Source organism: Lissotriton helveticus, chromosome 2_2 (assembly GCF_964261635.1).
Source record: "Lissotriton helveticus chromosome 2_2, aLisHel1.1, whole genome shotgun sequence".
NCBI lineage: Eukaryota > Metazoa > Chordata > Amphibia > Caudata > Salamandridae > Lissotriton > Lissotriton helveticus.
In genome coordinates, this window is record NC_136060.1 from 278,618,050 (window position 1) to 278,634,953 (window position 16,904).

The window sequence follows — 16,904 nt, forward strand, 5'->3', positions numbered from 1 at the left end:
GCAATGTAAAAAGGAAAAATAAAATGATAATAACACTATGTTATTATCATTTTATTTTTCCGTACTGACACAGTTTTACCGGGCGGACCTGAGCTGTCATCACAGCCAGCAGGGGGAGGAGTGTTTGGTGTACTTAAGTGCACATTGTGATTTGGCCAGCCATCTTGGGTCGGTCAAACAGACATGCACACTTAGCATGTTCTCCACCTGGCTGTATTGCGCAGCCTCGGTGGAGAACATGCACAGGCTTCCACTCCCTATCTGAGTGCCGAACCAGGCCCCTCAGACCAATCACGACACTGCTGTCATGCTGGTGACAACAGCGTTGATTGGCTTGAAAGCCTGTGTGCATCCCTGCTTCAACTGAAGAACAGAAGAGGACAGAAGAGAGGTGGAGGCTGGCAGCCAGGTAAGAGGAAATTTTTTTTTCTACCCCACTCGTACTATTCCGTGGAAGCTGCACTGATGTTATCTACAACACGTGCCACAAACCACAAATGTACAAAGTATATGAATGGCTTTATGCCACATGTGACAAATTAACAAATCCTGACATGGAACACACCACCACACTGCCTTCTGGGACTTGTAGCTATTGATTGGAAATAATTACTTAGCACCTCCCCACACCAGAATGTTGAATTATGTTCCCTAAAGGCCAGGGCTGGTTGAACATGTCTCACTAATCACGGAATCCCTAATCAGTCGTATATGCAATTCAATAAATAAAATATGCCAAATGGCACATTAAAGGATATTGTAAGCCACTTTGCTGTACTGGGACTTTTAAAAGCACCAGTTCTAGTCTCATGCCTCGATATAGTCTTGCTGTTCCCTAGTGACTTGTGATATCCTTACAACGTTCCCTTGGATGCGCTTTAGTCCACAAATATTGTCTGGCACCTCCAGATTTTTTGTTTGTATGTGACCATTTACCAGAGCACTCTGAGGTCAAAATAAAGTGATGTGCAACCCTATAAAAATTTTATTTAATTCTAACCTCACGTGGAGTAACGACGCGCTGTACATCAAAGTTGACCCTGGTAACAAGTCAAGATTGTGTACTTCAAGAGACGATGGGCAGGCAAATAGAGACATTTTTGTGTGACTGGTTGGATTGTGGAAGCAGGTAGGCCTCTTATCTATGATGGATGTGGTGCAACCCCTAACATTTGGTTATTATCCATCCAGCGCATAGAAGGAATTCAGTTACACAATTAGACAGGGTGCACTATTAAAAGGTTTCAATAAATATGACAAACAGTCGGCCTGCAGTCTTGGCAAACTGCATGATTGCCCACGCAGGCTTTGTGGACCAAGGGTACCAAAAAACTGGATAGCCTATGACATAGGAACGCAGGGTGAGAACAAGGTACAAGCGTGCATGCCAAAGGTCAAAGGTCTCGAGGTACAAAAAAGGAAAGTCAGAAGGTGTCGTCTTCACTGGGCACTTAAGTCAAGAGGTTATTCACAACCTTACCTGGGATCAGAAAACCACAAGCCCCCGGAACCTCTAGGAGCAGGGCACGGGGATTTAAAAGCCAAAAGTAAAAGATTGAAAAGGTTTGTTAGAAACAACACATGAAAAACTGGACAAAGACAAACAGAGTGGAAATGTTTTGTAGGCTTGAATGTAAGACCGAAGTAACTTTCCCCTTTTCTACAGGCTTTATGAAAAAAATGTGCCTCCATTATAAATACCAATGGGGCATGTATATTTAAAACCACAGTAAAGGCCTGCTTTGCACATTCTACATGGAACTCTTGATTTCACAGTTAAGGCACAGGTGATGATGCGTCTGTCATATTTGTTGACTGTCGATAAGAGAAAGCATTGAGGACGTTACCTTGGCACGTGAATTTCTTGGATGGAGTTGTAAGAAGTAACTTATCAGCCATCTCCCCGGGTCCAGCGCATCGGGCAATGCCCGGCTCTTTGTACTCAGACTTTACCCAGTCCGACAACCACTGCAAGTTACAGTCGCAGTACAGAGGATTGGCACCTATAGCACTGAGAAAAATGCAATACTAAATGATCTTAAAAAAAATGTTTTCTTTACTATTCAATCGATGCCACTTGAAAATACTATTGAAACTTACAGATGGGAGAGGGAGGAAAGATCACTGAAAGCTCCCTCAGGCACTGCAGAAATATCATTTCCATGTAAAGACCTAAGGAAAAGGAACGTAAGGTGAGTGGGAGGAACAAACATTTGCTGAACATGTCTGCATAATCCTGGCAAGAAGGCTTCGTTTTTTAGCAAAGGCAGGTGGAAGGGTAACTAGGTAGACATTCTTGAGAAAATTGGGATTGAGTCCAAATATTCTTATTAATGGTTTAACCATGGCTTTCCTTGACAGTCTAGACTTGAGGCAAGAGAGTTATTCATAAAACGCAGCTATATATATATATATATATGTAGGGTGGCCCCATTCTTCCACACAGGGACATGTAGGCACCACCTAAGTTTAAACCCAGGAAGTGGACTGCCAGAAAGTCAGTGTAGGCTATCATTCAGTCAAGGCAGAGCCGGTGTCTTCTTGTCTATGACGATTTGACTGAATAACAGTTACAGAAGAGTGACCTGGGTCTTTCCTCATGATAACTCTTACCATAAATACTGGGGAATGTCACCCAACTAAGATATGTCTCAATTAACCATTCCTTCTCCAGGTACTGTTCTGTGACTGCATCTCAGATAAAGCTGCTGGCACGTGAGTGAGGGGATAAGATGCTGGGAGCAGCAAGGAACGTTATCCCGAATTGACTCAGTATAGTAGGCTTTTTGTAAGAGAATGTTGTCTTAAAAGGGCAGAAATGTTTAAACAGCACTAATAAACATAATTGTGATCATTAATGTGGTTGATCTCTGTCAGCCAATTAATACTTCTTTGGCCAGATCACACAAAAAGTAATCTTAAAGCTAACGATTTACTCACAGCAATCGAAGGGACTTTAAGCCATCAAACGTCCGAGCAGGAAGGCACCTGAGACGGTTGTAGCTGAGAATCCTGAAAAAACACATTTTAAAAATCTTCTTTATTGTCAATAGATTTAATGAGGTTTTCACGAAAACAGGAACAGTTATCCATATCCATTTCTGATCCCAATCAGCCCAGTCCCTCTGTAATTTTATGTTCCACTTCAAACATCACCCACACACAAGCCCTCTAGTAGCCCACTTAAGTCAAACTTGTCTAATCGTTATAGCAGCATTGGCTAGTGATGTTTGTTTGGAGGTCTTCAGTATGTTACCCCCTGGGTGTCAGAAGTACAAGTGAGAAGCATGGCACCACTACAATAGTACAGCATCCTCTCTCGGGTTCACGCTCCGGCAAGAACCCAGAGACCCAATCAGTAGGGACTTCTGAGTGCATTTTAAATAAAAACTGTTGCACACTTACAAGGTGAGCAGCTGGGTCATGTTGCTGAAGCTCTGGTTAGAAAGGGTGCTGATTCTATTATTGCTCAAATCGCTGCAAAAATAAAATTAAAGCATATTACTAAACTGTAAAAATTCAGAAGTAGGAATTCCAAAATGTATACTCGATGCTTGATTTACCATTGTCTGCAGTTACAAACAAATACGTCATAGTAACACTTTATTAACCCTATCAGTGCTGCCGTTGGCCGCTGAATGTTCGGAGCACTACCTGGCTGGTGCTGCGAACGTTCAACGGCCGACGCGGCCCCGCCCAGTCTCTAAAATACCCGCATTGCGCCAAAATAATAGCCGCAGTAAACGGGTTAAATATCAACTAGTATTTCGAGACAAAGCCCTCTAGTTCAACAACTCTGCAGCCGCGGCCGGTAGTGGGAGTACCTGCCGGGCGGTGATGTGGGGATGGGGAGGGGCAGGGTGGGGGGTAGTAATGTATGGATTTCGGACCTTAACAGGTAAGTAAACATAGAAATAAATAAAACGAATTTCTTTGTGTGCGCTGCATCACCAAATGCGATGCAGTGCACGCAACGAAATTCGTTTTATTTATTTATTTATAAGTGTACTTACCTGTTAAGGTCCGTAATCCATACATTACTACCCCCCACCCTGCCCCTCCCCCTCCCCACGTCACCGCCCGGGAGGTACTCCCACTATATATCATACATTATGCAAAAATCAAGTATCGCATATGGCATGCTCATAAGGTACTTACATGAGCGTTAAATGCTTAAAGTTGAAAAGGTCCTTAGGAATAAGGGTGAACTGGTTTCCATCCAGGTAGCTGAAAAGGTACAAAGCACCATAGTTGGAAACAAGGCACATGGCACTGGGTATTGATGATTAAAAACTGACCTTTGTGTCTAAATACAATTTTCTCACTTGCACAGTAGTGGGTAATTTGCACATTCATGTCCAACAGGTCCTACTAGCACTCTATTACAAAGTCCCGGATTTCGTATTACAAGGAAGTGAAGTCTGTGGCAGGTGAGCTGGGCAGGACAGTGGGTCGGGGTAGGGCAGCAGGCGCAGGCATGAAACTATGTTGAATAGGAAAAATAAGACAGCAGGGTGAGTTATTGGAGCAGGGCAGTGTTATGGGAATGTTCAGGGGCAAGGCTAAGAGTAACAGCAGTAGGGCCACAATCGAAGAATTCAGGGCAGGAGAGTCTGGCAGGACAGTGAGAGGGGTAGCGCAAAACTGAGAAGAATAGTGAATGGGTGAGACACGTACAAAATGGCTTGGAAAAGCCCATGTTTGCATCCTGATTGCAATCTTTGGTACGAAAGGCATTGCTATGGCTAAAAGTCTGACTTCCTTGCGCCACGTGCCATGGAGACAGGAAAGTCAGGAAACAGTTGGGAGTAATTCCATTCGCTGGAGCAGATGACATACGTAGATTTAGCACAACTCCCCATGTGTCCTGCTTAACACAAATGGGCCTTGACAGCAGAAGACAAGTAGGGTAGAGGATGTAGCCTTACGGCTAGAGCGGTCGACGTCTAAGCTGGGGAACTGGCTTCGAGTCTGGGCTCACCATTCTGTGATTCTGAGCAAATCACGTAATCTCCCCGTGCCTAACAAAAATGAACGTGTCCTTGTGGAACGAAACTGGTGCTATGTAAAGCGCTCTGATACCCAATATCTTCGGGTCTGGTTTGCGCAATATAAAACTTTAAAAATAAAATATGCTAAACTAGCTGATGGCCGATTGAGGAAATTTTGTTTTATAGGAAAAGTTGCATGTCATTTTCTACACAAGCATTTGTTTTCAGAAAACGGATTTACTCACATGAGCGGACAATATTTTCTGAATCTGATTTCAAAAGTTGAATTAATTCAAGTCACAGTATATTCGAACATCATACACACACGCAATAAACCCCACCCACTATCATGCAGTAGAAAATAATCATTCACTGTGATGATCTACACACTATCTAAGGCATCACCCACACCACGCTGTAACCCTTACAGCCCTTTATCAAAGATTTTTGCCATAAACTGAACCTCCCACCTGTTAGCTTAAATATTGCCAAACAAAAGCTCTGAATAATGTCAGAAGCAAAATACATTTTTATTTAAATTGTGAAGGTATCATCTAACTACAAATGATAGTTTGTAAAATAAATAAATAATTTGGCTTTAAGGTATAAACGAAATATTTTATTCCAGCCACTGCTACCGCCTTTGGTTCTAGTGTCTCTCTGACTGCAAGCAGATTGACCTTGAGCAAAGTGGCCCAGGGTCAAGGAGTGTAGGGGTGTATTAGCTTTGAATATTTAGGTTTCAAACTATTCTGCCACTATTTCACACAACAAATTTCAAGATTACAAACATATGTGACAAAAATGCTGAATACAGTCAATAGGTTCCTTTCCGCCTAATACAACATCGCGGTACACTGTCCAATGAGGTTAATGTTATCCTCAGTAGGGGCGGGCAGAACTCGCAGAGTTTTACTCTGCAGAATTCCGCAGTTACTTAAAAACTCAGCGAGATTACGCTGAGCTTTGCGAGAGGCGGAATTCCGGTCCTTCGTGCTGCTTGTGCTTATTTTTAGCGCCGGGAGCTTGCCCTGCGCTGTTAAATCAGTGCGAATGGCACCACTTGGCGCACCAGAAGGCGCTACTTCTTTGTGCCGCCTGAGTAGCTTTTCTACTCGAGAGGCAGCTTTCACAACACAAGCAGCAACTTCCTCAACATGAGTTGTAGAGACCTCGACAACTGTGCGCATTGAAAAATCTCGCCAGGAAGCAGTATAGCGCTTGTTTTTTCACGCTCACCAACTTAACGCTGGAGAGCCGCGCACGAGAAAAACTCTGCCACGTGGCAGTTGGCAGAGATTTGCTGAACTCAATGCTTCAAGTGTCGCACAGAGAGGGCAAAACTCTGCAAACTCTGCTAGCGGAGCAGCGTTTACCGCCCACCTCTAATCCTTAGTAGTTGCCTATCAAGCCACTTGTCCAACTGCATGACATTTTGTTAGAAATGTTTTGCCACTCGTATAAAGGAGTAAATAAATATTAAATGAAAAGAAGGGTCGGCCAATTGTAGTATGCCTTTAAATCAACCTGTAATTAAACTGTCCGGGGATGTTGCACACTTCTGAAACTGTAATAGCCAGTCAATGGAAATCCTGGCCTGTGTTTTATGCAATGCTTTGTGTTTGACACCTTCTAGGCAACAATTTAAATATGTTACCAAAAAAAAGTGATTTGTGTTTACATTTGCAGATAGTCACTATGTTTACTGTATGAATACGTTTTTGAGGATGTACATTATTGGTTCTTTCTTAGTGACATCTATTAATCATATGGATTTGATATTGTAAAAGTCATTTGTAAGACTTTTCAAAACAATCTTGACTTTGACAGATTTGGCTCTCTGCCTGCTTCCTGACACATTACCCCCAGGTCCCTCCGTCCTCGACACCTACAACACTAATGAGATGGATCCATCTCCTGACAGAAAAAAAGAAAAGAAGGAATGCTGGACCTACCCCCACCCTTCCCCCCCTCCCGCCGGGAGTACAAAAGGGTACAGGTCCCAGCATTCCCTCTGTTCTTTTTTTCTGTCATTCTGACAGTTGGATTGGAAGCGCGAGGAGCTTGACGACGCTCCCGCGCTGGACTTACCTTTTGGTTTCTGTTATCTGGATTCCTGGTCCTCTCCCCCCCTGCCTGGCTTGGGGGGAGTGGCGGGGGGCTGCTCGCGCTTCTGGTGGCCGCGCGTGGTGTCCTGGTCCCGCGTGGGCTCGGCGCTCGCCCGATGGCCGCCCCTCCTGGTCTGCCGGGCTTACTGGGGGGCGTGGCCTCCTGTGTGCGACCGGATTGGCTGATCTGGGTGATGCCTTCCGGTTTCCGCTGCCTGACTTCCGTCCTGAGGGGGTCAGGCGCTGCTGTCCCGGCGGTTTTCTCGAGGGTTTAAAACTCGGGGCAGTGGTGAGTACCGCATAGCGGTTTTTGGTTCTTTCTGCTACTGTGTGCATTTTCATTCGTGCTGTGGGTGTTTTTGCACTTTGGAGGATGGGCAAATGTTCGAGGAAGAGGCACCATAGGGAGAGGTCTTCCTCTTCTTCCTCCAGTTCCTCGCGCTCTCCTTCTCCTGCCAGGTCCCGGCGTCGTGGTGGGGGTGATGATGCGCGCTTGAAGCGCTTGATTCGTGAAACCATCACGGAGATGGGTGCTGGCAGGGCTCGTGGCAAGGGGGCGGCCTCTGCTCCTGTGTCGTCTGATTCCTCTGCTGATGAGTCGGCGATGGCTGGGGATGCTGATCTCAAGGGGAAGTATGTTGACAAGGACGCTCTGTCTGAAATTCTGCAGCATGTCAAGGAGAACTTGGGTTTCACGGATGTGGCGACTCCCAGTACGTCTGGTGGTTCTTTGCTGCGCCAGTTCCAGAGTTCTGCCACGGTGGATGTCCCGGTGCTCCCCTTTATTAAGGATGTTCTGAAGCGAGAGTGGGCTGATCCGGATCGTATTCTGGTTCCCCGATTTATGGCCCGCCTCTACCCCCTGCAGGATATGGCTACGGAGCTCCCGGACTCGATCCCCATTGACTCCTTTGTGGCTAGTTTGGTGGGTCGCACTTCCTTGTCGGAGGACGCTGTGCTGAAGGACCCTGTGGACAAGAAAGCCGACGGTGCTCTCCGGAAGGTGTATGCTGGCTCCCATCTGGCCTTGAGGGCTGGTGTTTATGGCACTTATGTGGCGCAATCTCTGATTTCTGACCTTAAGTCCCTCTATCTCTCGATGGATGATGCCACGGACTGTTCTACTCTTCTTGGCCAGATTGAGCGCCAGGTGGAGCTTCTTTCTGACGTCTCTTTTGACGTAGTGCGGGCGGCTGCCCTCTCTGGTGGTGCTTGTGTGGCTGCTCGCCGCAGTCCTGTTCTAAAAGACTGGAAGACTGACTCTGCGCAGAAGGCTTGTGCTTTCCGTTTGCCCTTCCAGGGTTCTATGCTGTTTGGGGGGGAGTTGGAGGACAAGTTGCACAAACTCTTTAAGGAAAAGAAGCACTCTTCTTCTTTTAAGGCTTCTCCTGCTGCTCCTGCTCCCTTTAAGCCTTTCTTCCGCCCTTCCTCTCGTAGGCAGTTTCGGAAGGGCCAGGGGAGGTTTGCTTCTGGTCGGGGTCGGGATTGTAAGGCTAGGTCCCCTCCTCCTGCTAAGCCTCGTTGCTGACTCTTTGGCTGTGGTTCCTGGGTTGTTGGTAGGAGGGCGGCTGCACTTCTTCCTGGATGCCTGGGTTCAGTCCTGTTCAGACGCTTGGGTGTTGGACGTCCTCCGCGAGGGTTATGTGGTGGAGTTCTCTGTTCCCCCTCCAGACTCCGGTGTACGCCCCACTCCCTTGCCTGCTTGCCGGTCCAAAAGGAGACATCTCTCTCAAGGGGTGGAGGCTCTTCTTCTAAAGGGGGCCATTCAGGAGGTCCCTCCGGTGGAGGTGGGGTGGGGATTTTATTCCCTGATCTTTCTTGTACCCAAGGTTACGGGGGGTTACCGCCTGGTACTGGATTTGAGAGTTATGAACCGGTGGGTTCTGAAGTTTCTCTTTCGCATGGAGACTCTGCAGCGGGTGATTCCTTTGGTGCTTCCATGTCACTTCATGTGTACTCTGGATTTGCAGGATGCCTACTACCACGTGCCGGTGCATCCTCGGTCCCGTCGCTTCCTGCGGTTTTGTGTTCAGGGGCGTCACTTCCAGTTCCGGGTGTTGCCCTTCGGTCTGAGGTCAGCCCGAGGGTCTTTACGAAGGTGGTGGCTCCTTTGGTCGCTTGGCTTCATCTCCAGGGGGTGATGGTGTATCCCTACTTGGACGATTGGTTAATCCATGCTCCGTCCCGGGACCTGTTGGTGGAGGCCAGGGAGATGGTTTGCTCTGCATTGAGTCTGCACGGGTTTTTGATCAACTTCCCGAAGTGTCAGTTGTCCCCGTCTCAGGACTTGGTGTTCATTGGGGCCCGGTTTCGTACGAACCTCAACCGTGTGTTCCTGCCTGTCCCTCGTATCCGGACCCTGGTGTCTCTGGCCCGGCTGTTTCGGGCGGGGGGTTGTTTTCCGGTGCGCCTCTGGTTGCGGCTTATGGGTCTGATGGCGGCGACTGTTTTTACGGTGGCTTGGGCTCGGTTCCATCTGCGCCCTCTGTGGGGGTATCTTCTGTCCCACTGGAATCCTGTGTCTGGGAATCTGGAGTTCCTGCTGTCGGTTTCTCCTGTGGTTCTCCCGACTCTCCTTTGGTGGTCCACGCGGTTGCATCTGTCCCGGGGTCTTCCTCTGCAGCCTTCCCCTTCTCTGGTCTTGACGACGGATGCCAGCTCTCTGGGTTGGGGGGCGACTTTGGGGTCTCGGTCCCTTCAGGGTCGCTGGTCTGTTCTGGAGTGTCGTCGTTCCTCCAATTGGCGGGAGCTGTCAGCTGTTTGTCGAGCTGTGCTGGGGTTTCGGTCCCTGCTTCTGGGTCGCAACGTTTTGGTTCGGTCGGACAATGCGGTGACCGTGGCGTATCTGAACCATCAAGGTGGGGTCCGTTCGGCCTCCCTGAATGCTGTGGTGGTTCCCCTGTTCTGTTGGGCGGAGGGTCACCTTCTGTCTCTGACGGTGGTTCACATTCGGGGAGTGGACAACTTTGTGGCGGATGCCCTGAGTCGCTGCTTTCCGGGGTCGTTGGAGTTGTCTCTCTCTCTGCGTTTCGGCTTGTGTGGGTGAGGTTTGGGCGTCCCTTTCTGGACCTCTTTGCCTCCCGGCAGAATGCTCTGCTTCCTCGCTTCTGCTCCCGGTTTCGGCAGGAGGGTTGTTGGGGGGTGGATGCCCTGTCGATCCCTTGGCCATCTCGCCTGCTTTATGCCTTTCCTCCCCTGGCGCTGATTCCTCGGTTTCTGGCGCGCCTGTGCCTGGAGTCTCGGGAGGTGATTGTGGTCCTGCCCTTTTGGCCTCGGAGGTCTTGGTTTCCGACGGTTCGTCTGCTGGCGGTCCAGGGCCCTTGGTTTCTCCCCCTGTCCCCTTCTCCCCTGCGTTCGTCTCCGTCCCTGTCTCTTCTCCGGTTGCGGCTGTCGGTGTGGAGGTTGAGAGGCAGGGGTGGCGGTGACGTGGCTTCCCTGAACATTTAGCTGTGGCTCTTCAGGGTTCCCGTAGGCCTTCTACCCTGCGGTCTTATGATCGTCATTGGGGTAATTTCTCTCGTTGGTGTGCGGGGCTGGGCCTTTCCCCTTTGTTATGTCCCTTGCAGGCTGTGCTTCAGTTTTTGTGGGATGGTTGCGAGAAGGGCTGGGCGGTGTCCACTTTGCGTGCGCAGTGGGCGGCTGTGCGGGCGTTCCGTTCCCCTTGGGGTACGCTGTCAGATGATGAGGACTTGGTTTCTCGTCTCCTGCGTGGGTTTTCCCTTTCTCGTCCTGTGTCCAGGCCTTCGTTTCCTTTGTGGGATTTGCCTTTGGTCCTTCGGGTTTTACTTGATCCTCCTTTTGAGCCCTTGTCGGACGTGGCCTTGAAGTTTGTCACCTTGAAGGTTGTGTTCCTGGTGGCCATAACCTCTGCTCGGCGCCTTGGGGAGTTGGGGGCCTTGATGGCTCGTGAGCCCTTCTTGTCCTTTTCGGAGGGTGGTGTGGTTCTTCGCCTTGACTCCTCCTTCGTTCCGAAGGTCGCGTCTCAGTTTCATCGGTCCCAGGAGTTGGTCTTGCCTGCTTTGGGCCCTGGTTTTGATTCCCCGGGGGGTACTTGTTGGTCCTTGCTGGATGTGTGCCTGGCTCTTCGGGTGTATTTGGAGCGCACGGCTGCTTTTCGGGTTTCTGATTCCCTGTTTGTCTCCTTTGGGGCTGCTTCCCGGGGGCGTAGGGCTTCCTCTGTCTCGATTGGTCGCTGGCTGAAGCAGGTCATTTCTTTGGCCTACTCCCTTTCTGGTTCCCCTCCTCCGGTAGGTGTTCAGGGTCGTTCCACTCGGGGGGTGGCTGCTTCTTGGGCTGAGGTTCGGGGTGTTCCTCTGTCTGACATTTGTAGAGCGGCCACTTGGGCTTCTCCCAATACTTTCATCCGGCATTATCGCCTTCCCAATTTGCTGGGTGAGGAGGGTGGTTTTGCTTTGGGGGTGTTGGGTTGTGTTCGCCCTTGATTTCTTTGTCTCCAATAAATCTCTGGTTCTGTGTTGTCCTGGTGGTTTGTTGTGCTTTTTTCTTTGTGATGTAGGCCGGGTTGCGGCTTTGGTATGTCTCATTAGTGTTGAAGGTGTCGAGGACGGAGGGACCTGGGGGTAATGTCTTATTACGTATGGTAATCCTCATTACTCCGGGTCCCGAAGTCCTCGACACCTTCATGACTTCCCTCCCTCCCTCCCTTTGTGCCGGCCTACATCTTCGGGCTTGGTATTTCAGAGGGAATGCTGGGACCTGTACCCTTTTGTACTCCCGGCGGGAGGGGGGGAAGGGTGGGGGTAGGTCCAGCATTCCTTCTTTTCTTTTTTTCTGTCAGGAGATGGATCCATCTCATTAGTGTTGAAGGTGTCGAGGACTACGGGACCCGGAGTAATGAGGATTACCATACGTAATAAGACATTCCTTTACCTAAGAGGTGGCATCTTCGGTGAACCAGGATCGACTGCTGCTCCATGTTCCTTTCAGCTTAGTCCCATAATTGGGGTAAGAGGCAGGCACGGCGTCTCCGTATTGGCAGAGAAGTATTGACCCACTGCTCATAGCCAGCAGATGATAAATAAAATGATAATAAAACAATGTGATCACCTGAGATGCTTGCAGTCAGGCCACCTGTACTTGGTGGGGCAGTGGTCCATGTTATCACTGTGGTGGTCTGTGACCCACAGAGTCAGATGGAATCAAGCATGGTGGCGTGTTGCCAGACCATAATTTGCAAATGTCAGTTATGTTGCTTGCCTGCCCCTTCCCTGTTTTCTGTCTTAAAGGCCCATGGGCACTGGGGCAGGAAGCTGGAGATGAGGTAGTCTGGTGGCACTGTATAAGAACGAGTGTGGTGCTCAGACGTAAAGGCAAGGGAGGGGAGACAGAGTGCACCAGGTAAACACATGAATGATACTAATGAGAGGCTGCAAGGGTAGTTGTGATGTTTTAGAATCGTGGTTAGGCAAAAATATCACAGGCAAACTGGATCATTTTCATGATACACACAGTGAGTGACAGGTCTCAAGCGGGCCTCTGGTGGCCCAAAGTAGAACCAATACTGAAATTAAATAAATGAGTATGTTGTTAGTGTTACAACTGTAAGTGAAACCTACAGCAGCAAAAAAGTTTTTGGGGTCCATGTAAGGAAGTGCCAAAGGCACAAATTGAGTGCTGCACATCTATAAGTGTTAATCGCAGGTGTGGCTTGTTCTAGATGGGAATCTGTACAACGTAACTAAGACGTTTAGCCGAAAAACCCAAACATCGATATAAAAGTATCAAACTGATAGCATATTTACCATGTATCAGAAAATAGTCCATCCCTGGACCATAAAACCACCCACTGGTCGACTGAAATAATGCATTTTTTTGTACATCAGGCATGGCTGGAAATACATCCGTGCTTGCTACATAAAGCTTCACAAGTTATTTTCCATCTTTGTACTGCTGTGGTATTCTTGTTTGTAAAAGAATAGTTGAACTTAAATCCCATGCCTAGAATGTAGTGCAAATTAGATCTTTTTTTCTCATCACCTGCATCGATAGCCAAACAATGCGAAAGCAAGAACCTTTTTCCATTGTGCGCTAGATTTCACTCTTAAGAGTAGTGCACTTATATCCCAGACAGCAACAGAAGGTGCATTAAAGAGACGTTCTATGCGCCGGAAAGAGTCGCTAACAGCTCCTTTCTGTCGAGGTGTAGTGCCTGTCGCGCCAAAACGCTGATGAATATTATTCAGGCAGGCAGGCAGACCGTTCTAAAAATCTTGCTAACCTGCTTACAGTGGACATGCTTGAAACCCTTCTGAAGAGTGTTCTTGCATCAATGATTGATCACGTTAAACCGCGTCGCCTTCTGCTACCTAACGTCCTGCTGTGCACTTAAATATTAATTGTAGCTATTTGCAGCAGTGGGACATGATTAAAGTTTAAAAGCTATCATCATGTCTGCGGTGGTGTCGACGGGCAGAGGAAGCACACAAGGGACGGGTGGGGGGGGGGGGGGGATTTGGGGGGCCAGGCGCAAGCTTCCTTTACCTTTGTCTGTAAAATATAGGCTAGTGCCACTGGGATGGTCTTTGAAGGAAACACATGCTCTCTAGAAAGCACACAACAGTGTTTTTCAAATTAAATGGAAAAATATAAATAACATCATTCCCTCCATTAGTTCAACTAGGTAAAGATTTGAGCGTGTTTACAATTTTGGACAGAACAGGGGAGAGTTGTCTGTATGTGGGGTTTATACTTTTAGCAGCAAATATAGAATCATTTGCTTTGTTCGTGGTGTAAACTAAATATCTTCAGCCATCTCTGGATATAAATTGATACCTTATGTCAATTCTTGTAACCCCAGTGGTGGCGGCCGGCATGGCTTGTGGGTGGTTGATCGACGTGGGGGGGTGGGAGGGCACAATGTAAAGAGAATAAACTCCAGAATATTCTGGTCCTATATTCTGCCTGAGCTTAATTTGCAAATTAATAAGTGCCGGGACCAAAAGGTTATTTCAGAAGCAATCTGCCCGCACTATCAGAGGTTGAGGTGCACAATACCAAGGCTGCAAAATTCCACCTCATGCCTCTTTAATCTACCCCAGGCAGTTCCTGCTTCTTTATCTCACTCTTGTCGGTTTTATTTCCATTGCTGCTTCCTCCCTCTGCTACTATTTTCTGTCTTTTTCTTCCTCCTCTTTCTCACCTTTTGTGCGTTTCTCTCTTGTTTGCATCAAAATCTGTTAAGGTAAAAGAAGTGCGGGTCCCAAAAATGAATGCTGGTGGGCCCAACCTACAACCACCGGCTCAAATTAAGCACTAAATTCCTCCCTAAGGAGCGTCTCATCAAACACCGCCAGGAGTCTCCCTGTTCATGGCTTTCCTGGGCCAAGGTTTCTCCGAACCATACAGACAGTACCCGATGACCCGCAGCCACACATACATTTTTTTTGCAGATTTATGTAGAGCGAACTCGACCCAAAGGTATTGGAGCGCTTTACATCAGCACCGGTTACGTTACACAAGGACACAAAGAGGGGCACCCCTTTACCCATTCCACAGCATGAAGTCTAAGGATTGTTTTACAAGGAACATTTTTTAAAACAAAATGGAAATTAACAAGATTTATTAAAAAATATGTATGTCCCTCCTAATTGCGAGGCGTTGCTTTTCTGAACATGTAACTTACCAAATATATTTCAAATGACTCTGAAAATTACACACAGGAAGTGCCTGGGGGCTGCGGGTTAATCGCAATACAAAAAGAAACGAACAATAGACCATCTCTTTTTTTTTTTTATTTCTGAAATTCTTTATTGTATATAAAAAAATATATATTTACATACATGGACACGGCTTATACATGAGTGGAAGAAGAAAGCAGGCGAAGGAGGAAAAAAGAAAAAAGAAAAAGGAGGAAGGAAGAGGGGGAGGGAGCGGGGGGGGTGGGTGATAGTCCGTATTCTTGAGGTTGTTCGATAGTTCGTTATTCCATAGTTCGCATTCCATCGTATATGATGTCCACGCGGCATTTTGTCACACCTCTGTGATCGCCCGTATTTTGCCCCTCGCCCCGGGCCCGAAGGGAACAGTAGAGAGATATAGTAGGAGATAAGCGGTGTGCAGGGCTTTTTGTTAATGCATAGGTCTCAGCCTGCGCCCTCAGGTATTTCTTGTTCAAACGTCTATGGCGGCTTGTGTGATGATAGGTAGAGGTCTAAGGACCCCCACATTGTTGACTGCTTGTGCGTTTTTGGTGAGTGTTTCGCTGTGATGTTATCTGCCCCCCTTAGGAACGTGACCCAGTTGAGCCATGCTTGGGGTGCCGCTTTCGATGTGTCCTTCCAGTTAGTTAGGACTATTTTAACTGCGGCCGTCAGCAGAAGGTCAATGAGGTCACGATCCTCTGTCGTTGTGATGGCCTGGGATGTGAAGCCTAGGGCCAGGCTCGCAAAGTCTATTTGTATGTCTATGACTGTGATCTCGTGGATAAGTATTCTGATTTTTCCCCAAAAGTCCTTTATTTTTGGGCATTTTAGCAGGAGGTGTTCTAAGTCTCCCCTCTCTTTGTCGCAGTTCCAGCATACATCGCTGTCTCTAATACCCAGGGTGGCTAGTCGGGCCGGTGTCCAGTATGCCTTGTGTGCTAGCCAAAATTTCGTCTGATTAAGTGTAGCCGTTATCTTTTTCCTAGTTGTGGATCTCCATAGCTCGGCTTTCTCGCCCTCATTTAGTTCTTTCCCTGCTGCCTCCCCCCAGAAGTTTGTGACCTTGTCATTAAGTTTGGTGTTTTTGGGACGGAGGACCTTGTATAGATGTGCTACCTGATGTCCTAGTGTGTTCAGGCTGGCAGCGAGCTGTATTATCGATGGTGTCTGGCTGTTGAGGTTTGCCTTTCTTATTGCGACTTTTATCTTCAGGAAGTTGTATAGTTCTATGCTGCGTAGGTTGTGTTTCCCCTTTAAGGTGTCAAACGTTATGTCCTCGCCCTTGTTCTTGAAGTCCTTGGCTATGGATATCCCTTGGCTGTACCAATCGTGCATGTCTAGAACCTTGCCCCTATATTTAAGGGTGGGGTTGTGCCAGATGGATTCAAAAGCCCCCCCTCTGATGCTCGTGTTTAATAGTTTGTCTACCTTCAGCAGGGCTCGTTTTGTGTTTCTAAGGACAGGGTTGTCTTTAATCGCTGGATGTCTGGTGGCTGTGAGGAGGGTGATGGGCTTCATGCCCTTTAGCAGCCCTTGTTCAAGTGATAGCCACGCTGGGGTGTAGTCCTGTCTTGGGTCTAGCCAGTGCAGTCCCTGTCTGGCTATGCACGCTTTGTGGAAGCGTTTGAAGTTTGTCATGTTTAGACCCCCCTGTTCTTTTGATAGTCTGAGCTTGTGCAGGCTTATTCTGGGCTTCTTCCCTCTCCATAAGAAGTTGTTTAGTATCTTGTCTACCTTTTTGTGGAAGTCTTCTGTGTTGGTTAGTGGTAGCATGGTTAGCATGTAGTTCACCATTGGTGTGAGCATCATTTTTATTGTTTCTACCCTTCCCCACCATGTTGTGAATTTGGGGGACCACCCGTCTACTTTGTCCTTGATCTTCTGGATTGTTGCTTGCTCATTATGTTCGAGTGTTGTTCTCAGGTCTCTCTCAAAGAGGATGCCTAGATACTTAATAGGTTTCTGCTGCCACGTTAGGCCTGACGTTCCTATTACTGTGCTTGTTGTGTGGATGTTTAGAGGTTTGCACTCTGATTTGTCCTTGTTGAGTTTGTATCCTGAAACCTGGGCGTACCTCTCGATGGTGTCTGTCAGTGCTTTGATGGATCTTTCTGGGTCTTCTGTCATTATTAAAACATCATCCG

General features: G+C 47.8%; 1 protein-coding gene across 4 annotated transcripts in view; it reads right to left on the minus strand.

Annotated features, from left to right (window-relative positions):
- Nucleotides 1–16,904, minus strand: part of SLIT2 (slit guidance ligand 2) — a 739,121-nt gene that overhangs the window by 151,474 nt on the left and 570,743 nt on the right. For all 4 annotated transcript variants that reach the window (XM_078678412.1, XM_078678410.1, XM_078678411.1 and 1 more), the window contains 5 exons: nt 4,159–4,227; nt 3,406–3,477; nt 2,941–3,012; nt 2,101–2,172; nt 1,848–2,011 (listed from right to left, as the gene is read on the minus strand). In XM_078678412.1, coding sequence (XP_078534538.1) covers nt 1,848–2,011; nt 2,101–2,172; nt 2,941–3,012; nt 3,406–3,477; nt 4,159–4,227 — 449 coding nt within the window. The remainder of the gene's footprint in view (nt 1–1,847; nt 2,012–2,100; nt 2,173–2,940; nt 3,013–3,405; nt 3,478–4,158; nt 4,228–16,904) is intronic.